At 40.3% G+C, this 26,068-nt stretch overlaps 1 protein-coding gene across 4 annotated transcripts; it reads right to left on the bottom strand.

The window, feature by feature from the left end:
• Positions 1–347: 347 nt before the first annotated feature.
• Positions 348–24,383, bottom strand: CTTN (cortactin). Of its 4 annotated transcripts, none has more exons than XM_030451319.1 (17): positions 24,227–24,383; positions 21,085–21,168; positions 20,578–20,651; positions 19,119–19,248; positions 15,930–16,040; positions 15,181–15,235; positions 14,588–14,698; positions 13,634–13,744; positions 12,902–13,012; positions 11,569–11,679; positions 10,122–10,177; positions 8,980–9,049; positions 8,305–8,453; positions 3,892–3,981; positions 3,613–3,802; positions 2,702–2,773; positions 348–2,113 (listed from the first exon to the last, which is right to left on the bottom strand). In XM_030451319.1, the coding sequence occupies exons 2-17, from the start codon at positions 21,166–21,168 to the stop codon at positions 1,977–1,979; spliced, it is 1,662 nt and encodes a 553-aa protein (XP_030307179.1). In that variant the 5' UTR covers positions 24,227–24,383; the 3' UTR covers positions 348–1,976. The 4 variants fall into 4 exon arrangements, with proteins under 4 accessions (XP_030307179.1, XP_030307180.1, XP_030307182.1 ...); XM_030451320.1 differs by having other exon boundaries at positions 24,289–24,359; XM_030451322.1 differs by lacking the exon at positions 13,634–13,744 and having other exon boundaries at positions 24,227–24,329.
• Positions 24,384–26,068: the final 1,685 nt, after the last annotated feature.

Raw genomic sequence — 26,068 nt, forward strand, 5'->3', positions numbered from 1 at the left:
AGCTCACTGGTATTTTTAACAGAAGAGGTTCATAAAACTAAAGACAAAGCAGATCCTGAAGCTGTTTACAAAAAAAAAAAAAAGGTAATAAAATAATTCTCTCCTTTAAGTTCACCCAAGGTCTAATTTTGACGTAAATACTTCCACATGGGAGTAGGAGTAAAAAAAATAGTGGGATTCTGAGGAAGAGAAGTACATGGAAGGCAGCAGCAACCTAGAAGGATGTAGGTGCCCTTCTTGACAGCACCAAGCACCACGCAGCAGCTCCCTGTAGGAAGCACAGTTTGTTGTGTGCAAGCTGAAGTATCTGTTACAGGCTGACAAAGCAATTTAAAAATGCAAAAATATTCCATGCAAATGGTTCCAAAAGTTTATTGAATATTTAATTTACAAAAATCATATCCCTATGAGGTGTCCTATGCAAAAATTGGATAAAACAAACTGCATATAAAACCCAACCCTGTAATGCAAATACAACACAGAAATGAGACCATGGAAAGGAGAAAAAAAAAATAATAATCATCATGACACATATATGACATTCATTAAGGATTGTCCCAACCATCCAATACCTGGTTCAACGTGATGCCTCCTTCGTAGATATAGGATACATTTTACCACTTTATACAGGCCTTTTATTTTCCACTGGTCCAAATTTACAGTTTATAAAAATTCTTTGCATTCTTTCTCAGCTACTACGCCTGTTCAGCCATTCCCATTCTGATCAGAAGGTGGAAACAGACAGTACACACACAGAACACGTGCACTATTAGATATCTATCTTTGGTAGGGACCCTAAAAACCTCTGGTGAAGTCAGTTCTCTAGAATGACAAGAATTTCAGTTTTAGTTTTGGCAAGGAACAGGTTTTAATTTTGTCATTTAGTAGAATGCTACTGGCAGTTTCTGCTGTACATACAAAAAAAGAATAGTTGCCTTGTGTGGTTCAAAAATATAAATCATTTGAGTTTTAAATCAAATTATTTGTATTAACATCCTTTGACTCAAATATGGCTACATAAAATGCCTTTACTGCACAGCAGGCCCCTCCTTGGATGAACAAAGAATGAACTGCAGAGAACAACTGCAATTCCATCCTGCCTTTTTCTCTCCCACTTGAAACAAAAAGACTATTGCTGCAGGTGGTCACACAGATTTGGATGCCAATTTCCCTTGGAACAAGTAGGAATCTCACTGAGTGCCTCAAGAATTGTATAGTAACTTTGCCAAGTTTTCCTAGGAAAGAGGAGAGTGAAACAAACCCAAAAAATAAAGAAACCTGGGACAATCAGTGCTAGAGCATTTGCAGCCCTCTTCTGGAATAACATGGACAGGAGGAGCAGGAAAAAAAAATGCAAGAGCCAAGGAACTTCACTTTATAAGAGAAGGAAAAAGTAACCAGACCCTTTCCCTCATAACATTAATACTCCATAAATACTGGACAGTATTTGATCAACTGCCATTAGCTGAAACTTTTAAACACTCTCTTTGCTTTTTCACACACTATCTGGAAAAGAAAAGAAAAAATTATGCACCTTCCCAGTCCTCCCCACCCCAGCTTACTGGAGATGCAAATATCCTGCATAGCCATGATTTTCTTAGCTGAAAACATTTAGTGGAAGACTAACTAGACTTAAACACTAAGTAGATCTGCTCACTTATGAGTAAAACATGCAATATTAAGACAGACAGCTAATTGTCCTTGAAAAGGCTTTATATGACAATTCCTAATTTGGCAGAGAAGAAATGTTTCCAAATGCATGAAAATAACTTTAAGAGCCTTAGTGAAGAACATAGTACTTACAATATATTAGCGACTTCTGTGGCATAAACTTTTTAAAAAGCATCAGCAAAGTATTAAATATAAAAGCAATTATGTATATACCCCTCCATCCTCAGAAAAGCATCGTGATTTGTAGTGTATCAAGTCAGAATTATTGACTGGGGAATTAAGGCATAACCAGGAGACAACAGTCTTTACTGTCTGGGCTCCACATAATTGGCAGGGAACAGCCCGTACCGGCCTTTGCAGACACCCCTCCACCAGCCATCATCGATCATTTCTATGTTTGTGATGATGTCATCTGGGTCAAAGGAAATCTCGTCATCACCCGCTGGAGAGAGAGTGGGAAAGGGTCAGTATGGACACAGGAGGATCCCACAGGATCAGTATGGACACAGGAGGATCCCACAGGATCAGTATGGACACGGGAGGAGTCCCATCTATCAGCTCACCGCCACTGAAAATAAGGCAGACACCCAGCACCTTCCCCTTCCCCCTCAGGGCACCAGGCAAGGACAATCCCTTGGTCTCTTTCTCATCCTCTGGAGCAGCCTCTTCTTGCCTGCTGCATTTTGGGTGCATTTCTACTTTAGAGCCATGATTGCAACCTAAGACACACCACTTCACTTTCTTGATCTCTTCCCTCAGAACTGACCAGGCAAGATGTTAAACCATTACGTATGCCAAAGGTTTAACATTGATTAAAAAAGATTTTTTGAAAACTCCCACCATTTCCAGAAACAATGGCTCATAGTTTTCAAAAGAGTCTCAATGCTGTTGCTAAATCAGTAAATTCCTAATTCATACGTTAATTTCATGTATTACTTCAAGAGACTTCATGATGAAAGGCAAAGGAAAAATCCAGACATCTGTGCAGAATAGTTTTCGAACCAGGGTTAAAAACAAAAACTTTGCTTACCAGCTTGATAATCATAAAGAGCTATGGCTGTAATTCCAAGTTCATTTTCATATTCATCATAAGTATTTTCTTCTAAAGAGAGAGAAGAAACAAATTAAAAGTGTGAAGCACACTACCTATCACCCTGAGTTCTTTTCTGTGGTGCTCCTGTAATTCTACTGTTAACCCACACAGGAAGCAGGGAACAAACCATCCAAGTTTTTAGCAGAGTTGACATACTTTCAGAAATGGATTTTTTTCCCCTGAAGCCCACACAACTAAAGCCTGAAAGGAAGCATTGACAAGCAGGCATTTCATACACTATAAAATAAAAACCTTCAGCCTTGTAACATGTTTGGGAAGTGTGTCAGGGCAACTGAGCCCAAGGTCTCTGGTACCAGAGCAAGTAGGTTCATTCTTCACCCCTCACTTAGTAACCAGAAGATATCAGAAAAACAGGAAATCAAAAGACTGTATTCATTCTGCTCCAGACATCCTTACTCCACTCTCTCATAGGCACAGAACACATCACATAATTTTTTAACTCCAAGAGCTGCTGACAGAATTTTTTCTTGATAGGCCAGCACTGGCTCAGCACAGGTTAAAGTTCCACCTGTGTACTTGTTCCTCATGTTGAGCTACATTCCAGAGGGTGGAAATGGTTCCTCTGATATTTCTTTTTGAACAGACACTCCAGAGAGCACAGTAATTATTCCAGTATCATCTCACCAAAGTTAAATAATTTCAACCTTGCTCTAGCCATATCTTCACTTCCTAATTAAAGTTTATGGAGGAAAATTTTAAAAAGTCTCATCAGACTGAGACTTTAGAAAACTAGGACAGCATACTATCAGCACAACTATTCACTAAGTCATTGCCCAAGGAAATAATTATTATCTGAAAGGGTTTTGTATCAGAAACAAAGACTTTACCTGCTTGGTAGTGGTCTCCTGCCCCTGTCACTTCATAAACAGTCTCTGCCTCATATCCTGTCTCCCGCTGACTCACTGCTTCTTGGTAGTCTGACTCTGCAGCTCTGTAGCCAGGCTCTGGCTCATGTGTGGCTGAATATGTTGCAGTAGAATTCCTGTAGGCAGACCCTGCTTCACAGGAAACTGCATCCTGCAAGAAATACAGGTGAGGTTCTTCAGGGTGTTGTAAAAAGGTTCCTAAATTTAGGACAAAAAAAACAGGTACCAATTCTAACAAACCTGGTAGACTGGGCTGGAGGGTGTCTTCTGCTCAGCTGGCTGTGTAGTAGGAGATGGTGGTGGAGTTTGTTTTTTGGCTTTAGCTTGTTCCTAAATTGAAGAGAAAAAAAAGTGCACTTCCATCATTTAGACCATGACGCTGAACAAGAAAGAACCCTTCAGTAAGACAGACAGACAGACAGACAGCCTATTCTGCAATAAACTGATGTGAACAGCAGAATGCTGGAGTGGCTGGATTGTTAGACCTGCCTGAAGGCTGACTGGCTGTACAGTAAAGCCTCTGAAATACAGCAAAGCAGGAGAGAAAAAATGTGAAAAAATTAAAACCACACAGTATGGATGCATACATATGTTTAAAAACAGAGTACCCAATGTTCTTTGGCATGTTTCCACAAGAGCTGTAGGGTTTCTGTGCTCAGTATACTCATTCTGTTTATTAGCTGGCTGGGCCTCAGCTCCCATTTTAGCACAACTTTAGAGAATCTGAAGTCTGTATGTTCTCATTATAATTATTATTATCAACTGATATATTGATGAGAAACGACCCTGCAACCTCTTGTAGGTCACCTGCCAAGGCAAAGGACTGAAAAGCTTGGACAAAATTAAGTCCTACATACTGACAAGGAGGGGATTCAAACGTTCAGGAACGTTATATGTGGTAGAAATAAAAGCAGTATTGCTGGTTTACTCTGTGCCACAAAGATTGTGAATCTGAATCAAGTATTTTAGCACTCAAGCACTTCATGCTGTGACATCCCACCTGTGAATCAGAAGGCAAATCCACAGTCTTTCTTAGAAAGCCATTTCTCTCTCTTTACCATAGGGAAAAAGAAAACTGTGGATCTAGGGCCAGACTTTCTTATTTATTGTGAAAAAGAAGAGAGAACACACATTATAAGAAAAAGTTGCTTATGACCCTCACGCTGCAACTCCCCAAAGGATCCCCAGGAGAAATGGTAGCCCAAAGACTATGTGACAGAACTGTGACCCAAAAAAAATCTTCCTTTCCTTTGTCACAACTCCAAAATAATACATTTAACATAGAAAGCAAAGTGTGTCAGAGACAGCTTTGAAGACAATTCAAAGCTTAGTGCTGTGCTTTCTGTCCTGATGTCCTCCCCCACTTTTAACTCCTGTGCTACAAACAAAAAAGCCCCAGCAAAGTGTTCATTAGAAGTCTACCTTTGGAGACAAATTAAGTAGTATTAGTACATTAAAAGCATCAAACATGGCAGGAGTTTCAATACTTTGTCCTAGAAAATGGGTATCTGCAATCTAGGTTCCAGTTTAGGATAGCCACAGGAAAACTGCCATTAAGCATTTAAATTAATTAAATTAAGTTCCCCCTTAGGCTGAATTTCTTCCACACTGCAATGCTCCACGTGAAGGAGCATCCTGTGTTCTCTCAGGTAGCAGAGGTCAGCTAAATCATGAGGCACTCTCCATTCAAACAGGCAGTTACAGAAGAGCTCCCTGAACACCACTTGACAAGGTGCCATATGTGAAAAGCAAAACAGAAAAAGGATTAACAGTCAACAGGGTTCTTTGAAGGAACGTGGCCCATATGTACATCTCTGGTGTGGGAGTACGTGTGCCCACGTTCTTCCTTAAAGAGAGAGAACTTTCTGCTTGTGCAAGGAAGTTCACTTCAAGAAATAAAAGTTCACTTCAGTCAAGGTCTGTCCACACCCTTTACAGTCTCTGTGGATGGTTTGTTTACATCCCTCCCCTTTTCATGCTCAGCTTCTGAATTAGAGGCAGTGCAGTCCTTGCCATTTCAGCTTCCCCTTAACCTCAGCCTCCTTCCCTCAGTATCTGCAGAATCACACAATTAACCATGGAGTTGTTCAGTCTGGAAGAACATTAATCATCTGGTTATGGTGAAATTTAAATACCAGCTTTGGAAAAAAAAAAAAAAAGGAAAAACCATAAAACTTTGAATGTGTCCAGGCAACAGAATCTTCGATGAAGCATAAGGAAAAAAAAAAAAAGAAAAAAATCAAGCATAACGGCTTGAATTTAACCCACACTTAATGCAAAAATAACAGTAAAGAAAGAAAATCATTTTTTGAGACAGAAAGAGGAGGGGAAAAAAAAAAAAAAGACTTAACAGTTCAATGACTCATGAGAACCTGCATTACTACATTTAAACCCTTCTGGGAAACTGTTTCCTCAGCAGAAGGAAACCAAGTGCTAAGAGGAAAACAAGTGCCAAGAAAATAAGAGATCTCTTGAAGGAAGAGTGAAGCTGCACTTTCAAGAGCAATGTACACCTCAAGGTTGTCTTCAGCTGCTTCCAAAAAGAGAATCAATTCCCATTCTTTGTCACTCCATGGAACAGACCGCAAAGCTGAGGGATAACAACTCTTTGACTAGGACTGCAGTGCTGGTGGCAAGGACAAGGACTGAGGAGGATAAGGAGCTAAAAAAGGCTTCTTTTTAGGGGAACAACCAGATGCTAGACCTAAATACTGGTGATGCACAAGCTTAAAGACACAGAGACATGCTGGCAATAGTGAACAGTAGTTGAGGAACAGCAACAGCTTTTCAATAGCCAGAGCAGCTATGGGGCTACCAGCTGAATGGCTACAGCAGAAGATGGTGGCACATGCTGGTAACATTTTGCTGTGTCTCTGAGTAAGCAAGCACTGAAACATTTGACTTTTCTCATCTAAAGAGCTCCCAGAGCAAGTGGATGCATTTCAGCTTTATTGCTCTGAGGGGAACCAAGTGACTCTCCTCAAGGCAAACATCCAACTTTTCTCTGTGTTGGCTCAGAGCTGGAGGCTATGCCAATGCTGAGAAGGACCCAGAGCAGTCCAAGCTGACCTGACAGAGTGGCACCCTGCACCCTGGAGCAGGCTCACTGACCTTATCAAACAGAAAAGATTGAATTCTCAGCTTCAGCTCTTTTATCTTTTCCTCTCTGAGCTTTAAGAGCGTGGCAGATGCTGCATTAAAGGTTCTTCTCCAGAACAGTAAAGAAACCCAGATAGTGGCTTGGGGAAGGTATGAAAAGTTCACAAAGTGCACAGGGATGAAAGGCAGCATCAGAAGAAATCAGTGATCCACAAAGATGAACTCCCATTCACCTTGTGATATATGTATGCAGTGAGCATATGCTCACACTGTACATCTTGAAGCCATAAGGTAAAAGTAGTAATAAACTGAAAGAAAAAAAAAAGAAATAAAGCAGCAATCACTTTAGAAGGAGAGACCTGATCCATCCTATGCAGACAGAACTTCCCAAATTTCAAATGGAACTCAAAAGGAATTTAACAGTTTTCAGGAATCAAACTATACACAAAATAGAGAGCAAAACTACAGAGCTATCTCAGGGGCAGGGCTGGCCTGCACCCTTGAGAACAGCAGAGCTGAGAAGCCAACCAACAGACTGAACATGGGCTCTGACCTGGGTTAAACTAGATTTTTTTATTTAAGTTTAATTTTCCACTTTCATGTGCAAAATGCTTTGCCAGCATTAGGAATAAGGTAGCTCAAGAATGCTGCTGTTAACAGCTGTGATGGTAGAGGCCAGCTTAGTCAGATGAAGTAACATGAAGTTTCACTGTATTTTTCTTAGTTTAGGAAGATCAGAGCTAGGTTACCATAAGGCTACCATGCATTCAGTTTCCCATACTCATAAAATACATAATTTACACCAAGTCTAAAGTTGTGATGAATTATACCCTACTGATAGAAGGGGGTGAACAGTGTGACATCCTGCAGCAGCATCCCACTAAGGGGAAGTATCTACCACATCTGAGAAACCAATCAATGGGACTGCCCCATTTGTTGTCAGGCAAAGGACCAAAGAGAAACCATCTGACAGTCTTTCCTGAATTCCAGATTTCTCACAGAGGCTGCTGAGACAAGTTCATATGGAAGACATTTTATTCATGGGCTCTGCAGCTGGTGGCAGACATTGGCTCTAACAATGAAAAATACTTTGGGCGGAAATTAAAAACAAAAGAGGAGAAAAAAAAATGGAAATAGGAAAACTCGCCCACAGCCAGACAGGAAGAGCAGTGCCAAGGGTCCCAGACAAGCATTTTCCTCTGAGGTCAGGCTGCAAAGATTAGTGGTCAAGACTAGAACACAAATTCTGAGATAGGCTAATTAAAAGTAAAAAAAAAAGAGCATATATATATATATATGCACATATATACTATAAAGTGTTACTCTGCCTCCCTACCTGATGTCTGCTATATATATGGTGCATGCTGATAAATGACTGGAATTGCAAACAAAGGAATTGCAAAGCACAGGTACAAACACAAGCAAACACACAAAGAGCTTTAAGCCTAGCTGGAGAGAAGGTAAAGTTCCTTTTCTTACAAGATTCTCTTTTCTCCCAACATTGCCTTAAAATAGATGAGAGAACTGCTCAAATGGGATTTGAAGCCTACTGACCTCCAGTTTCCTTCGAGCCTCCTCCTGTTCTTGTTTCTCCCTGGCCATTCTTTGTGCTCTCTCAGCTTCTGCCTTCCTTCGGTCCTCTTGTTCTTTTTCCTTGGCTAAATTCTCAAAGTTAGCTCGGATGTTGCTCGTTTTATTAGCAACTGTAAGAATTAAAAAAATTAAGTCAAATAATGTTGTTGCTTAAGATTCTGTAGCCTTGAATTAGTTTTTTGGTACAAGTTTCTGCTAGGGCTGAAAATGTTCCTTCTTTTCTTCTCTTTGAGCTCAAAGCCCATTCACAGAAGTCCTACTCTCTCTGTTCCTTCCCCTCCCATTCCAACACCAAACCTCTTGTGCACACATTTATATAAAACCTCTGCAACACTCCCTTCCTTCATGGGATAGGCTCCAATGCTCTACTCCCCTACTCAGTCTATTCTCCACTCTAATGCTTTTTATTCTCCCCTCCTCAACTCTGATGATGCTCCAGAAAAAAAAGAACAAGAAAACCAGAACTCAGCAAACCAAAAGAGCTTCTAAAGGGATGAGAGTTTAGTTTGCTAGAAACCTGCAAATTCAACAGTTGTATCTAGATGATTCTTACTCAGTACTGCTACAGCAGCAGTAATATTCTAGGCTTCTGAACATTACCACCTCCAAAAAAAGGATCTGGGGCCAATGCCTTACCAGCTTCTATTGGCTTGGTCTTCTGGTAAGTTGATGCAGGTTTCTCAATATCTTCAAAAGTTGCTGCATTCTATCAGCAAGGAGAAAAAGGGTAAACACAAATACATTAGGACATTTGGATGGCTTCAATCTGTGACATTTTATTGTGATATTGCCCCTGCAGTTTTGGTTGGGTTTTTTTTCAGAACATCAAAACAAAATTAGGAAGAATCAAAACTTGACAAAAGGAGTAATTGTTTCTATAAGTCCAACTATGTAAGAAGTCATCTTCAGGGTCAGGTTTAAGCACATTAAAATCCCAAGAAATTTTTTAAAATGTAGTTTATGAACAGATGACTCCTCAGAACTGAAAATGAGGCAATGTACAAAACCCTTAATGGGTAGCTGTTGCTGTTCTAATCCACTTTGTGAAGGATTTCTACCAAGGATTCAATACCCTTAAAGAAGCAGATACTGTTAAAGCAGAGGAAGTATTTTGAGAAATACAAGTGATTTGTTGTGGTTTTTTTGGTCTTGGGTCCTGAAACCACAAGAAAAAAAAATCGTACAGACTTTCAGACTCTGCTACTTTCTCACTTTTAAATGTCCTACATAAAGCTGAGAGTTAATTTATTCAGAAGATAAATAGTGCAGACTTTATCTTCTAGCTTTTCAACTTTAAAAATTGAGAGGTAGAAAGGGAGCACCAGCTGCTCTATCTTTCACTGTTACAGAATACCAAAACAATTTTTCCTACCTAAAGAGAAGGTCTGTTATGAATACAGTGGGCAAAGCTGGTAAACAGCAGACACCTATTTTAAGCAGTCCACTAAAAGGACACCTTCAATATACAAGACATTAGCTAGTTGTTACAAGACATGACTGAAATAGTGCAATTAATGGATTTTCTCACTCTTTTGTATATATTTTGCTTTCTATCATTTCCATGCTTCTGTTTTCCTTGCTTAAACATAAATAAACCACATGTATGTGCAGACAGATATATAAACTGCCATCAGCTGTGTGTGTGTGTAAACTTGCTTTTTAAAAAGCCATAAGAACACAGAAGTATTAAAAAATTGAACACTGGACACTACAGATCTCACCAGATTATTCTGTATCCCTACAGACTATTTAAGTCATTGATCTTTTAAGCACCTTACCTTATCCATCCGATCTTTCTGTACACCATACTTCCCACCAAATCCTTTGGAATAATCTAAAAACAGAATTTAAGGGTCAGAAGGAGGGAGTCTGTATCCATCCCATCTTTCTGCCAAATGCAAACAGCCATTTCAAATGCAAACTGCCATTTCAGCTGCATGCAGAGACAGGGTGACAGCCTCCAAAGAAAATGCAATCCCTTGTTTGATGCAGGAAGGATACACAACTGCAAGAGCCTTCAGGTACAGCAGCAGATGACAGACTGTAGGCCACATGCACTCTCTGAGAAAACAATAAGCTGAGGACTGAGAAGGTATCAAGCATGGAATAAAAGGGATCAGCCCTTCTAATGCATCACTTCTGTAACACAGCCTTTCACAGCACCAATTCTTAGCCCTCTGTAGGAATCATATAACCTAAGTCTCAGGAGTTATACAGCATTGCTTTGCACACAGGAGCAATATCCAGTCTTTGGTGACCACAGAGGTTTTCTGGGTTTTTTTCTCTTTAACTTGGTAAATTATATGAATTGCAGGAAAATATAACTAATTTCCAGCTGATAAACATTAAAGTAATTCATAGTACACATGGCAGGACTGTGCCTTTAGACTCTGTAGATGGACAGGCTTTCCTTTATGCCCCTGAAATATAATTACAACTATTCCTTCTGCTGCCAGCCCCAAAACTTCTTGGGTCCCTAAGCCAGCTATTTTAGTGGTTGTACTTGGGCTCTGCTAAGTCACATATGATGCTCTAAAAGCTTGACATTGTGTCACTTGAGCACAGAAAAGTACTGACTGTTGGAATGAACAACCTAATTTTCTTCAGCTTTGTATTTATTTTCAACCAGAATAAATACTACACTTACATTTTCCTGATCCAGACTTCTCACTTTAAGATAATGGAAAAACAGGAATTCATGGTTTGTACCCCAACTATTTCACAATGAATAAAGAGAGCATTATAACAGTATTTGCTCAGCCAAGAACCACAAACATTCCCTACATCTTGTTTGGAAGACTACAATCATTTTACAACAATTTTGCCAGAATTTGCTCCTTTTTAATGGTTACATGCATGGTCCTTATCTGAATATTTCTCCCCCAGATTATCCGGGCAAAACTTCACCATTTAGAGTCTAAAACTGGTAAGCATGACATCATTAACATCATACTACTAATAATGCTGTTATTATCATACTTTATGTAGAGCTATTCACTGAATATAACATAGAGCAGTTTAAACACTGGGGATCTGTTTCCTGAGTGCAGGCTTGCCTTATGTAACATTTTCAGAATAAAATGCAAGACCATTGCCAGATCATGGAGGAGTAGAAGCACAAGAAAAGTGTCTGCCACATTACCAGCATCAATCTACTCAGACAACTACTCAAGACTGTGTGAGAAGTGGCTGCACTGTTAAGAAAGTAACAAGTGAAAACGGTGCCTTGTTGAGATTCATGCTTGGCTAGTTTCTCCTTGTAATCAAACCCCAGAGCAGATGGGTCCTGCCTTTCTCTCTGTACACCAAATTTCCCTCCGAAACCACTCTTATAGTCTGAAAAAGCCACATGTAATAAGTTAAAATGGAGAGGAAAATAAAGAAGTTTAGTCAGAGACACTCAAAGTATTTTTTGCAGTATTTTTCAATTATCAATAATTTTGGATGTTGAAAATTTATAGACTTTTTTAATAGTAAATTCAAAAGCTTACACTACAGATTAAGAAAAGGCCAATATCATTTATCAGACAAAAAAACATCATTCTGAAGTTACAGAAAAAAGCACTTCTCAATATTTTTCATACATACTGCATAATGCACTTGCATTCGATCAACATTATGAACACACAAACATAGTGTGTTCATGAGAAAACCACAGAGAAGGATACAAGAGAATAAACTGAGCTTTCTTCATCAGTGTGGTTAACAATTGTACACTAGATATCTGACTTTTTAAGAGGTGTTAAGATAGGGTTCATAGAGACCATCCTCCAGATATTCCTACACAGTACTGTTTAAAGCAGAAAGGAATATTCCTGCTGCTGTACAGCCTGAGGAAAAAAAAGCTCTCTGTTAAGAGCTGTAACCATTTCCTGCTGCCTTAAAACAGCCATTTTACTATATACAGTATTAAAAAAAGGGCTTCAGACAATCCTCTCTGGTAGAGCATCAAAGAGAACAATGTTCTGAGGACCACTTTTAATCTCTTTAATTTAAAAAAATATATAATAATTTATAAATTTACTTTCAAATAAAAGTGGTGGCAGGCAGAGGCCTGGACAACAAGAGTTATTTTGCAATTTTTCCTCTAGGTACCAGAATTTCATAGGAATAGGCACCTCACAGGCAATGATCATGGACAGCATCAGATATTAGATTTCTGTATGAAAACTAGGGGCATAAGTAAAAGAACAAAAAAACCCCAAAACAAAACAAACAAAAAAAAAGGTTACTTGTGGAAAGTACAAAGACATAACTCATTTGTGGTTTGAACAGCTCCAGTGAAAAGGAGCAAAAATTATCCAGACTCATAAAGCTTCTCCAGTGAGAACTTATCACTAAGTCTGAACTTTCAGAGACTCAGGATCAGATGTGCTAAAGATGCTTTGCAGACACCACTACAACCAATACACAGCAACCATTCAAACAGAGAAAAAGGAGACCCATGTCAGCTACTATTAGACTGCAGCCAACAATACCAGAGGAGAAGGGTTCACACAGGGACAACTCAAAATGAGGGAAGTGAGAAAAAATGGCAAAGAACTCAGAACTCATTTACCTTTCTGGGATTCATGCAGCTGCACTTTCTCCTGGTGATCCCAGCCAAGAGCACATTTGTCTTGTCTGTCAGTCTGCACTCCAAACTTGCCTCCAAACCCCTTTACATAATCTGTGTGCATGAAGTTTCAGAAAACATTATTGCAGTTTATGCCTGTAAACAGTATTTTACAGAAATAGAAAGAAAAACAAGAATAAGATATGGGATAAGTGTTATTAAGGACACTACTTTTCCCTCTTTTTTCCCCCTGCTGCACTACCTCAACTGACTGGAAAAACACCCATTGAGAAGCTCTAAGATTATGATGCAAGGAAGAACAACAAATTCAGTGAGGATTACAGCATCCAGCCTCAATAATATCCTGAGATTTGAAGAAAGTGGTGCACCTTCCACAAAGCAATACAACACACAAATATATTTATACACACACAGAACACAAATATCTAATAATGAAGGACTTGATATTGCCTCTGAATACCACACATCTGTGGAATTACAGATTTACTTCATTATCATCCATATGGATATAAGGTCCCTTGGAAATCAGACAGTTTACAAAACCTTTCTTTCATTTACAAGAAATAAAAGTCTGCCTACACAAAGGGAAAACACATATTTACTACCAAAAAGAAAAAAAAAGACAACAAAGGCAAAGAAAGTATTTTTCCCAGGTTTAAAAGGTTAAAAGGTTGATTGATTTGAACTAGTATTTTTAAATAAAATAATAAAAACCTTTCTGTGATTCATGTTTTTCCGTTTTGCCTTGATATTCAAAGCCAACAGCACTTTTGTCCACTTTGTCCTTGTCAACACCATATTTACCACCAAAGCCCTTGGAATAATCTAGAGATAAGAGTGAAGAATTTTGTTTGTGAGTGTTCAACAATAAAATATTACCTTGAAAACTGGTGATACTCAGACCTGCTAACATTACATTATGTATTAGTAAAAGCACTGACATCCTTGGTTAATCTTCATTTCACACACTGAAATCATCAATTCTTGAGAACACCTTCTTTCAGGATGAGAAAAAGTAGCATCATATCAGTAGTACAACTGCTGGGTGATATCAGCAATTCTGCTACTTGACTGCTTGATAAAATTCTTAGGAAACTTATAGCAAAGTGAACTTATAAAACCATGACACCAGCAGCCTAGATGCTTTGGAACAAACACACTCTTCTCTTTAGCATTTCCAGAGTGCAAACATTTTTTTGATACAGAAAGAAAACAGATGGCAAAACCATCAAAATTTTTCAGGAAAATGGTTGATTTTTGGTAAGATATGCCTGGAAACCTGATTAGCAACACAATATTAACTCTAAATAGTACTAACTGATAAATGTTTTGATCTACAAGCAGCTGATCCTTTCAGAAATGCTCCTCTGTTGTGGTTAAACTGTTTACAGTCTCAGTACTACAACCTACAGCTTTTCAAAAGAAGTTGGAAAAGTCCTTCAGGGAAGCCTATGTGCCCTGCTTCAAAAGCAATGACAGAACCAGCCAGAACCTGTTTTAAGGTTTCTTTTTCAGAACTGAAGGTTTCCAGCAATGTAACTTTTATTCAGTGATAACTTTCAGCAGGTTAGGAGTGTAACAGATGTAAAATGTTAGTATTTTACAGCACTGCCTATCACAAACACCTACTACAGCAGAGTACAAACTCATCAGCACGTGTCTACTCACCCTTCTGTGACTCATGTTTCTCAGTTTTACCCTGGTAGTCAAACCCCACTGCACTCTTGTCCACTCTGTCAGCCTGTACTCCATATTTTCCACCAAAACCACTGGAGTAGTCTGCATTGAGAGCAAAGCACAATAAAAATGAAACAAAGAAGCTTTTAACAGAAACATCAAATCCTAGCAATTGAAGGGGAAAAATTTATTTCAAAACTGAAATATTACCCTTCAGCAGATAAAAATAATTTTAAACACAGGAAACAAAATGGGCAACAGACCCCTAGTTTCTAGTGCTTCCTCTGGAATTTACTCCCTATTTTCAACAGGCTGCAATACAGCAAAGAACAAGTCCCAGTCTTTCTCAAGTGTTCTTAAACCTCACTTTTAGAAGAGTCAGACTCATGGTGACAGGCTATTTCCTCATCAACTCATGAAATTGCTTTCAAAATCATTTTTTCACCACCCAAACCCCTCACATGGTGATTCATTGAGTATGTTACATGGAGGCCTCACTAAACAAGGTCTTTTACAACCAGTAAAAGAAATAAGAACTATTCTATGATTTATAAAAAACATTTCTACAGAGGCCACCAGTTTACCTTTTTGGGAAGCATGCTTCTCAGTTTTCCCCTGATATTCAAACCCAACAGCTGACTGGAAGAGAAATAAAATTGCATGTGTGACAAAGAGTTATGAGTAGAAAACCTGCATGCACCTGAGCAGACAAAGAGCATGGAAAATTCCTGTGTCTCTCCATCCTGCTCCAACCTTTTTGATCTGGCATATAAATACCTACTTAATTTATAGGCCATATTCATTTAGCTAATAATTTAGTACCTGGATCTGAAGCAAAGGTTTTTATCAGCCCTTGCCAAAACAGTTTGGACTAACAACATACTCCAGTCCTGACAGGTTCAGCAATTCTGTACAACAGGAATTCAGCATTTCCATGCAGGAGTTGTTATACATTTTTGGAACAGGATTATCATCCTTCCCGGTAGCTCATATTGTGACAGAGGTCAAAGCATGCCTCAAATCCCTCTTTCCATAACACTTGTGCTGATTTTATCCTCATCAAAGAGCACAGAGTGGCTCAAAGGAATATTTTAACATCTTTCTTCAGCTGTCTTTTAAACTCAACTCAGTTTCCCATAAGGGCTTTTTCTGTTTTACTTTAAACAAATATTTATTCCATAACAGTCAATGTTTGTTTACTGCCAAACTTCAAATGCCACATGAAGAGCAGACCACACCAGCATTTCAGGATAGTGGAATTTTTCACCTCTACATACAAAATGGTAAATTCAAACTACTGTGAGTAGCTGTGGTATGAGATGAAATTGCTTACCTGGTCCACTCTATCAGTTTGTACTCCAAACTTGCCACCAAATCCTTTCACTGAATCCACCTGGGAGCAATGCTTGGAAAGCTTGGATTGATACTCATGTCCAACAGCTGACTAAAAGAAATACTGAAGTTCAGAAACAGGCAACAGCTCTGCACAGTTGCAAGAGAAAACACTGCACCAAATAATGATGGTCAGCTTTGTTACCAACATGAATCACACGCACACCACCTGTTGAAACTAAATTCCCTGGAAGTTGCTGCTCACTTGAGAAGTTTTACAAGACAGTCACCATGCTACCAATACAGCCTAGGAAAGGGACTTGAAAGAGTCTGAGAGGAATGACTGGTTTTTATAAAGATTGTTTTACACTCTATTTTTACTTCAAAACCACAGGAATGAAAATAAGAAAGATACAGACAGGATCTTGATGGTGTTCATGCAGGATGTAAAATCCAGAAAAATACAGCCTTGTATTTAGACACATAGCTACAGATCTGCTTTAGCTGATATCAGATTGTAAACAAATACAACTACAACCAGCTTTTCCATTGGCATTCTTTGAGGGTGGCACCCTGATCTTCTGCATGAATCAAAATTAGGTGTCTTCTTTCTGTATTTTCTCCTCTCTTGCAAAATGACACAGCAACATGAATGCAGCTTCACATTATGACAGAGATCTCTGTGCTAAATGCATTCCAGCCCTGCAGTCTCCCATTTCAGCCTGTCCCTGGAACTGAAGCTGAACACAGCAAGAGGAGGCCCAGTGCGTGTGACAGGCTTCAGGTGAGACACAGGGAGATGGAATTACACACCTGAAAATACACCCAGATGGCCCTTGATGGCTTTAAGCTAAGCTGGTGCCAGGATGCACTTCTAAATCCTGGAATATAACATAGAAGAAAATGTTGGTTTTTTTCTTGTCCAGTGACAAAACTGAGCACTCTCCAGAGCAACTTGAATTCCCCCAGCTTAACATTGGAATTTTTTGCTGAAATGCACACAGTTCCTGTCAGAAGCAGAGAGAGAAGACCCTGGAACCTGCTGCATGCAGCTTTGTCCAGATAGAGGGGCTGCACACTGCCACAAGCACCTCTCCTGCCCCAACACCACCTCCTGCCCCAGGCAGCACTGTGGGTCCCAGCACCAGTCCCAGTGCAGTCAGCATCTGCAGCAGAATGCCCTCCAAGCAGCTGCCCCAAGCTCTGACCTTTGAGGAACGAGAAACTGCTTATCTCATACCAGTATCAGACAGCTGGACCAAGGTGAATCAATTTGAGGACACAGGGTGTCTAGAAACCATAAGTTGCCTTTTTTTTTTTTAAAAGCAGGTGCTGGGGGAACATTCCCAGCACTCAGCATCCCCAGCAAAACATTACTGCACATAATGGTTGAAGTAATTGCCAGGTAACAGTACAAGGATGTCTATAATAGGGCACCACATTAACTTATAAGCAATATAAAAGCTCTTTTCTTTCCCTGACTGAAATAGTCATACTCCTGTTCATTTTGCAGCTGCTCTGTAGCAGAGTAACTGTTAAATGTGACAGAAAAGGCTCCCACCTCCCTTTCTTCTACCCATTACACTTATGGCAAACAAGATCTGAAAAAATCCTAGGGTTTATGTGGTTTTACAAGATCCTTCTTTTGTTATTCCAGTTAAGGTTTAAACATTGTTTTTATTTCACAGGTTTTCATTACATCCCATCCCTTTTTAGAAAAAGCTTTGAAAAATATTTTTCTTGAAAATCTGTATTTCAGAGTGCCCTCAAAATTCCTCAGCACAGCATTCTGTTACATTGAAAATCAGTTATGGAAGCCTGGCATATAGAATTTAAATCAGCATCAAGGTTTTCTCCTAAATGCAGCAAACACCTGTGCCCTGGACAACACTGCAGTAACACTCATTCACCTGAGGTGAATCAAGCCTTAATACAAGCACACCTGCAGAGACACACAAATTATCTGTGAAAGAGAGAGCTCAATTATTAGATTTTAGAACTACAGTTTTAAGAAAAAAAAAGGTTAAAAAAAAAAGTTAGCAATGCCTTCTGCAACAAATATCATCCAGATGGGAGTGATCATTATGCTTTTCCTGATCATTACTTTTCCTATCGGAAACAGTACTCATATGTTTGTTGGGTTTTTTTGCCACAGACACAGGTGAGGGATAAACTGCTGACATTAGAGAGCTACCCAGCTGCAGAACAGCCCTAATGCTTCAATCTACTCAGAAATTGCTTTCCCAGGCTCAAAGGTTAGGTTAGATTAGCCTACTTCAATGGCCCAGAGAGAACTACAGAACAATTTACTCTGGAGTACAGGAATCCAGCAAAAATTCAAGGCTGTCAAACTGCTAAAAACCCAGAAAGCAAATGAAGTATAAAATCATTCTGATTCAGTTTGGTTCTTATTTTAACAAAGTGTATGGAAGAAACTAGTCAGAAGTTGATATGTCTAATTATCACATGGCTAATGGAATTAGCCTAGGAATTATCACTACTTTTATTAATAAAGTGCAAGTTAAACAGCCATCAAGTCCTTGTGTAAGGACTTAAATTACTTGCCACTGTTCACATTTTACCACTGTTTAAGAGAGCTGCCTTCTAGTCTAAAAGCAGCAACCCTTTTCTTCATACTTTGGTAACATCAATGTGAATAGAAGAACTGGCACAGCTTCAAAATTAAAAAAATACTTCATGTATGAAGTGATTCCTTCATTTAGAAATACACTTTTAGAAATGTGAATCTTGACTCCAGAGCACTCCATCCAAGACATAAGCAATTAGACTTACACTGAAGACAGAGCAAAACATCAAACAAAAACATGTGGGACCACTGCACATCCCAGAATTCCTCCTCATCATACAGTTTCCTTACTTGCTACCTGAAATACTTTTTCCTGATGCTTCAAGGGCTTTATTTCTGTTCTTTCTGTAGGAGCAGCTTGATTTAATTAGGGAACAGAGATGGCCTGACAGATTTGGGTAGCTGGTTACAAGTGTTCTTGTTAAAGCACAGTAAGAATGATGCTTCTGTCCTTAAAATGAGCCACTGCTGTATATAAATTATGCCACGATTAAAGCTTTTATGTCTCCAAACCCAGCAGAGTTGGAACAACTTTGCCACTGGCAAAGCAAGGCTTGTAAAGCAAGGCTTCCAACATCATTCCTGGGAAGCATTCACACTTACTTTATCCATGCGATCTTGTTCAACACCAAATTTCCCTCCATAGCCATGGGAAGCTTTTGGTCCTGTTTCAAGCTCCTTCTCTTTGAGGTTCTGGTGTTCTTGGAATACATTCTCTCTCAGCTGATGAATACTTAAAAGACAGATAATTAAGCAGCAAGTTTTGCTAAGACAGTTTCAGAAGACAACTTCAAAAAGATGCAAAATAAAAAGACAATAAAAATATAACCTTAATTAAAAGTTGAATAACTTGTATTTTTCAAGCCCTTCCCATTTTTTCAGTGCAAAGAGCACTACATCACATTCTGAGAAACAAATCCTATTCCACTGCAAAACACTGTATGAAAAAAAACAAAAAAACATGGAAGGGTATTTTGCTTATTTGAACATTCTATAACTCAAGAATTTATATGTCCCTGAAATATATTTTTTCCTCATGTCCTGATTTAAGTTCTTTCCAATACTTATTTAGATGGCAACTTTTCAGAATAGGGATGATCTCTTACCACACAGTCCCTATGGTAACAGGGCTCTAATTCAGGTGAGCATTTTGGACACAACTGTAAAGTAGAAATAGGATGCAAGAAGACATTCACCTCCTCTTCCCAAGTCTTCCCTTCCAATATGCAGCAAATGAACTTTGGTAGCACAGGCTACATACAAGAAGGACAAAACAAGAAGGTAACGGGTACCCCAAAGCACTTCCCACTTGAGTTTAAAGCTTCCTCAGGTGTATTCAGCCAGCAGACATCACCACTGCTCACAGATAGGACTGAGTAAAACTGATCCCTAAAGTAAGCCACACAGTTCATTCTCTCTCTGTTTGCACTTGCAACGTGGATGACATATTCTTAGCTTTACAACATGAGGGCTGATGCCCAGAAATACAAAGGCAAAACCAAAACAAACATCAAAGTCACAGATTTCCTGAAATTGCTTTAAAGTTAAGCTTTTGACACATTTTGTAAGAAGCACGAGATTCAGAAGACATTTCTGTATCACATAGCCCCCTGCGAGGAATTAATTTGCTTTTCTGCCAAAGGACTCAATTTGTAACTTTGCTCAAATTTTTGAGTCTGGAAGCCATTTTCTAAACAAAGCCTAAGAATTAAGAGCCCAAATGTGTCATTAAGTGCCAAACTGAAGCTGCTCAGATCACCCAACACAAATACTCCCCTAAAAGTATTGGCTCCTGCACCAAAAAAGAACAAATAAACTTTCCAGACACAGAGAGGCAAGGAAAACTGTATTTCCAGCTACAAGGAGAGATGTCAGAGTCCCTGTGTGCTAGTTCTGAACTCAATTTCAGATCTGAAGATACTGACATATTTGAAAGACCAGAAATCTGGCAAATAATCAATCTTCTGTGGAGACTTGTTTTAATTATGAAGATACAAGTAACTGAGAACAGAAGTCGCCCGGGATTGTGACTATTAATAAACTTTAAAGAGAGCTGCTTTACTTGATGTGCTCTTGATGGCCGGATCCTTTCACAGTTTTAGCTCCCCAGCGTTGTTCTTTCTCACTCACATCATTCTGCAAAGGACACACAAAAAAAGAGTTAAAACCCCCAAGATGTTACTAGTTAGCTGCACTTTAGAGCTGTCAGCAAAAGCCTTCAGCTGTCAGTGAGAAGACTTAGAAAAACAGTGAAGACCACCTTCACTTTTCTTCTGCTGTGAGCCCTGTGCTTTGCCTACTGCTGAAAAAAGCACAAAGCACATGCTCAGCCCCAAGAAGCTGCTGCTTCTTGACACAGATCCCTTCCCTGCAGACTTCCTTGCAGTCCCCAGCCAAGACAAGGTAGTTTAGTTAATTGCACACAAGCACAAACCCCTAATTCTCCCTCCCTCCAGGAACATGCTGCTGTTGGTTTCTTTTGCTGAGACACAGCCCCCACCCTGAGGAATTACTCTTTACACATTGCGCGAGGGGCTTCCCCTGAGTCAATAAAATCCAAAAGCCATACCACAAAATCAGGATCCGTCTCCCAGTCGTCGGCTCCATCATCCTGATTGACAGAAATGGTGTGGCCTGCAATAGCCTTCCACATCTGCAACAGGGTCAGAAGCAGCACTGTGTCACACTCCAGTTACATGTCCTGTTTGCGCTCCATTTTACGTGCGAGCAGATGGAGACGCAATGCAAAATTCCCCATAATGTTATTTAAATTATTCAGCATCATGAACAGAAGCTATGCTTGCACTGAAAGCAAATTTGACCCTTGGCTCTCAGGTTGTATTCTCAAGCTGGTTTGAAAACCCCTCTCAGTTTTCCTGTTGGCAGTTCAAGAAGGCTATGAGCAATCACTGATGTGATTTTGAGGAGAACATGGAAGTCCTTCCTTCCCCTAATACCTCCATCTTTTCTTCACCTACTTCACTGAAAGATTTTTCAAACAGGTCTCTCCAAACCAACATCCACTGCACAAGACTGATGCTAATTCTAGAACCTGTGCATATATTTAAGTCATAGGAACAATCAGGTTTTTTTTCCCCCAGCTGTTAGTAATGATGAGCACGATATTGCTCATTAGGCAGTCTAACCTACAGGTTTCCCCCATTGCATAAGGAGTTTCAGCATTATGAAAGAAATACAAACAGCTGTGAGAATTTGCATGCAATCTACACATTAGCCTGCCTGCCTCCAACAACAAAAGTACACAAATTACTGCCTTTTGCAGACAATCCCTTATGAAACAGGCACAGAAACTCCAGTGTCTTGCCTGAATTTCAGGAGGAACAGAGCGTGAGTGCTGCAGGACTGAGAGCAGGAGGCAAAACTCAAAAAAGGCAAGTAGAAACATCTAGAAAAAACACTCAACACTTTTAAGAGGTTAATGATTTTGGGCATCTCACTTCATGGAAACATTATCCCCTGTGCAGTATCAAGTGGGATTCTTTTAATTAACATTTTTGAATGTGACTAGTGAGCAGAATACCTGCCATGCCTGGTGCTGGTAGATCTTGGTAAATTAAACCAAACAAATTCTAAAAAGCATAATTAAAACTACAGAAAAAGCTTTCTGTTCTCTCAGCTTTTTCAGATACACAACTCAGAGGAAGGATTTTCTTCATTGCTGTTCCACTAGAGATCAGTTCTTTAACATATCACCATTCCGTCCCCTTACCTTTATCTTCCTGTTTAAGAACAGATCATAAGGATAATTACCATGAACTATTTCATTCCTACAAGCAAAATCCAATAGGTGGAACAAAAGCTTCATTTTAAATTAGTAACTAATAATCCACAGATAAACTGCTTGGTGGTTAAAAATACTGCTTGCTCTACAGACTGACAGAATAAACAAATGAGCCAGTTTTATAGAGTCTTTCAGAAATTTCAGGACTGGTAACATGACCATGAGCAACTGAAAAACTGCCAAACATGAAAGCAGCAAATGACAGAGTGGCCTGGAAGGGTGTAAAAGCAGAGCAGACAACATCCTGACAAATGAGTACTACATTTCCCCTTCTGCTTCTTCAGATCTCCCTCCAAATTCCTGTGACAGTTAAGGAATTAGCATTTATCAAATTACTAAATATCCAGAAAATGTACAAAACTAAATATTCTTAATTAAAACAGTCAAAGTGGAGTTGTACCAGCTCAATAAGAAAACTGAAGGTGGGGGTCCGCATTCTGCTGTAATTAAACACAAACCTATGGTCACTTCTCAGAGGGACAGCTTGTATCCCATGTTTCATGCTCCATTTAGGAATGGAATTCAGGTGACATGAGCTAAATATGCATATGGCTACTCTAGATATTTTGTGCAAAAAGCAGTATTTTTTCCCCAAGTACTCTGTTCATTCACTCACTTCACTGTTTTGCTTTGCTGTTCCCTCAGCTGTTGTTAGGCAATTAAAAGAACAAAAACTAGATCTCAAGTCCACATTTCTTTGCTTCCTCCACAAATTCTCATGAGAAGGAAGAAAGGATTGCACATGCACTCCTTTACAAAAAACAAAATCCACCACGTTTCTTCCTAAATTATGCACATAAACACCAACATTTTTCCACACCTCAAGCCTGCAACCTATGAAGTGAATTACAGAGGGGACCAAAGCAGCTTGGCCACAAGGGCTCTCAGGTGAAACCTCTGATTGCAGGTGGGGAGCTAAGAGGAATAAGCCCTGTTTCCACAGCAGCATGCAATTCCTCTCTTCTGAAGGAGAGTGTGGAGGAATATGATCTATTTATGAGTCACTGACTCACATGGTCAAATTTCTGAAGGAAAAAGGAAAGGCTACGGTTCAAACACAAACCGAGGCTAAATATATGCTTTGAATTTAGCTGGCCAGCTCTGCTCCTCACCGCTGCTATGACTTAACCAGTCACAGACAGCATCCAACCCAGCACCTTCAGCAGCACCCTCGGGAAGTCCCCTCCTCTCCAGGGCTCAGGGACAAACTTCTGGAAGGAACAAAGGGAAATGCCAACCCTCTGAGCCCCGACAGCAGCTCCAGGCCTATGCCAAGGCTTCATGGAGGCACCATTCTGGCCTGGCGACCCGCTGGGGACCCTTTCCCTCCGACAGCACCGTCAGGAGGAGGACATGGCAGGGACTCTCCCCTGATCACCTCAGGCCCGTCCTTCACAGGCCATGGCGGGCTCACCCTGTTCTCCCCTCATCGCCACCCCCCGCCACTCTCCGAAAGTCCTACAGCAGACGCTTTTTCTTCTTTCAAGTTACCAATAACTGGGGCCTCTGAGCAGCTTTAGATAGAGTTATTTTTCTTTTTTAGAGAGAAGTCACGTAGCCTCGGCTTGGCCTCACCCCAGCGGAACGACCGCCTGGCCCGGGCGGCAGCGCCCTCCAGCCCCCTCAGGGAGCCCGGCGGGAAGGGGAGAAACCCCTCACGAGACGGCGGCTGAGCCTGAGGTAAAAAGGCCGCAGCCCCCCCCCCCCGCCCCGACCCTGGGGAGCGGCCACACGCCCAGCAGGGCCTCCACAACCCTACACACTCCCGGCCCAACCAACAAAGCCGCCGAACCGGCCCCGGCAAAGGGGGGCGTGGGGGTACGGCCCGGGTCTGCTTCTCTGCACCAGCGCGAAAAGCGGGATGGAGAATCCCCTACACCCCCCCCACCCCCACCCCCACCGCGCTTACGCTGGCGCCCGCTGCCTCCTTCTCTTCTCCTCCTCCTCCGGCCGCCCTGCCCTGGCTCTCACCGGTGCTTCCCGGGCTGGCGGTGGCTGCTGCTGCTGCTGCAATTTCCGCTTCTCCCGAGCTCCCACTTCCTCTTCCCGCACGGCTGGGCGGCTCCAGGTGGGAGAAGGAATCGCCACGCCACGCCCCGGCGGGCGGTGCTGCCCCGGGAGCTGGGGAAGGCGGAGGGACACGCAAAATACAGCGCTACTTTACCTCATAATTTGTTTTTTTTTCGATCTATACTGTAGAGGCTCCTCTCCCCATTCTTAAAATCTCTGGGAAGAATTAGATGACCAAGCACAATGACTTCAAAGAATCGGATCACACATTGGTGGAATGTGTGGTTGGAAAGGACCTTAAAAATTATTTAGTTCCAACCCCCCTGTATGGGCAGGGACACCTCCCACTTGACCACATTGCTCCAAACCCCATCCAACCTGTCCTGGAACACTGCCTGGGATGGGGCAGCCACAACTTCCTCGGGCAACCTGTTCCCTTGGCTCATCACCCCCATAATGAAGAATTTCTCCCTCATTTCTCATCTAAATCTCCCCTCTTTCAGTTTGAAGCCATTACCCCTTGTCCTATCACTGTATCACCTTGTAAAAAATGCACCACCAGTGGTTTGAAAAGGGTCACAGAACATCTGGTAGGGTTTTAAACATAATTCTTCCTCTCAAGATTTATTTTTTTTTAATGCTCAGCTGTAGTTTCCAGAACATTAATGTGCAAAACTATGTTGCCTTGAAGGGTGTCCATCAGTGCTGACTGCTCACAGGTTGTCTGTATTGAAGACATCCCAAAAGGAAAACAACCTTTACAAAGGCTTTAAAACACAGCTTGAATTTAAAGTTATTTGCTTACTCACTACTGGTTTGTATCTTTTGGAAGACACAGACTGTAAGTAATGACATTTCTTGCAAAAAAGCATCACGAATAAATACACTTCAAACCATAATAATGGGCAAGATAAAAAAAAAACCATCCATGTGAGGTTTCACAGCTTTTTAGCAGGAAGAACACAACGAATTCCCAGTCTCAATGGGATAGCTGCCTCCAGTCACTTAGAGCCACATAGTCAGTTCGAAGTATTAATAGGCTCAATTATTTTTTCTGAGTTAAATATAAGGTAATTTACCCTATAAATCAAACATAGCAAGTTTTCAAAAGTGAGCTAAACTTAAAAAGTCTTCCCCTGTCCCTTTGTTTACAGGCAGAAATACCAACTGCATTTAAAGGTCATTTTTTATCCATCCATTCCTACAGACCATATAAAAGCAAAAGATGCTGCTACCTAAAATAGACTACAATTCTTTTTTTATTTCCCAAAAAGAACCATTAACAAAAAATGAAATTAATTTAGAACAACTTGAGTTTAAGCAGTGCATCCAAACTACAACCACAACAATGTAATTACCAAGAAAGTGGAAAAAAAAAACCCCAAAACAAACCCCTTTCCTTGTAAAGGCAAACTCCCTAGTTTCAACAAAAACCCCAGTCCTAAAGTAACACTTCAAATATAACGTTGTGTCAAGTTTTGTGGAATATTAATTTCCCTGATATTCAGCCCCAACTCCCATCTTTAGTCTACCTTGTTCCTAGCATAAATTCTGCTTTGACCTACTTTACATGTGCTCTGCTCCAAGTGCTGGGATGATAAATCACTGTGCTCCTTAAGACTGGAAAAGCAACTTCTCATCTTCTAATTCTACAGGAGAAAGACAAGTTACAACATCTGTTCTGAGATTCTCTGCCCTCTACACAAAAATTCTAAGTATCAAATTCTCTCTGATAATTCAA

This window comes from Calypte anna, chromosome 5 (assembly GCF_003957555.1).
Source record: "Calypte anna isolate BGI_N300 chromosome 5, bCalAnn1_v1.p, whole genome shotgun sequence".
In the NCBI taxonomy this organism is placed as follows: Eukaryota; Metazoa; Chordata; class Aves; order Apodiformes; family Trochilidae; genus Calypte; species Calypte anna.

Bases quoted from the DNA above. Each gene is read 5' to 3' on its own strand.
- CTTN (XM_030451319.1), bottom strand. From the start codon at position 21,168: ATGTGGAAGGCTATTGCAGGCCACACCATTTCTGTCAATCAGGATGAT. The intron at 16,041-19,118 runs GTAAGTGTGAAT...TATTTCTTTTAG, and splicing joins AACAAGATCGCATGGATAAA to TCAGCTGTTGGACATGAGTA. The intron at 15,236-15,929 runs GTAAGCAATTTC...TTTCTCTTCCAG, and splicing joins AAACTGATAGAGTGGACCAG to TCAGCTGTTGGGTTTGAATA.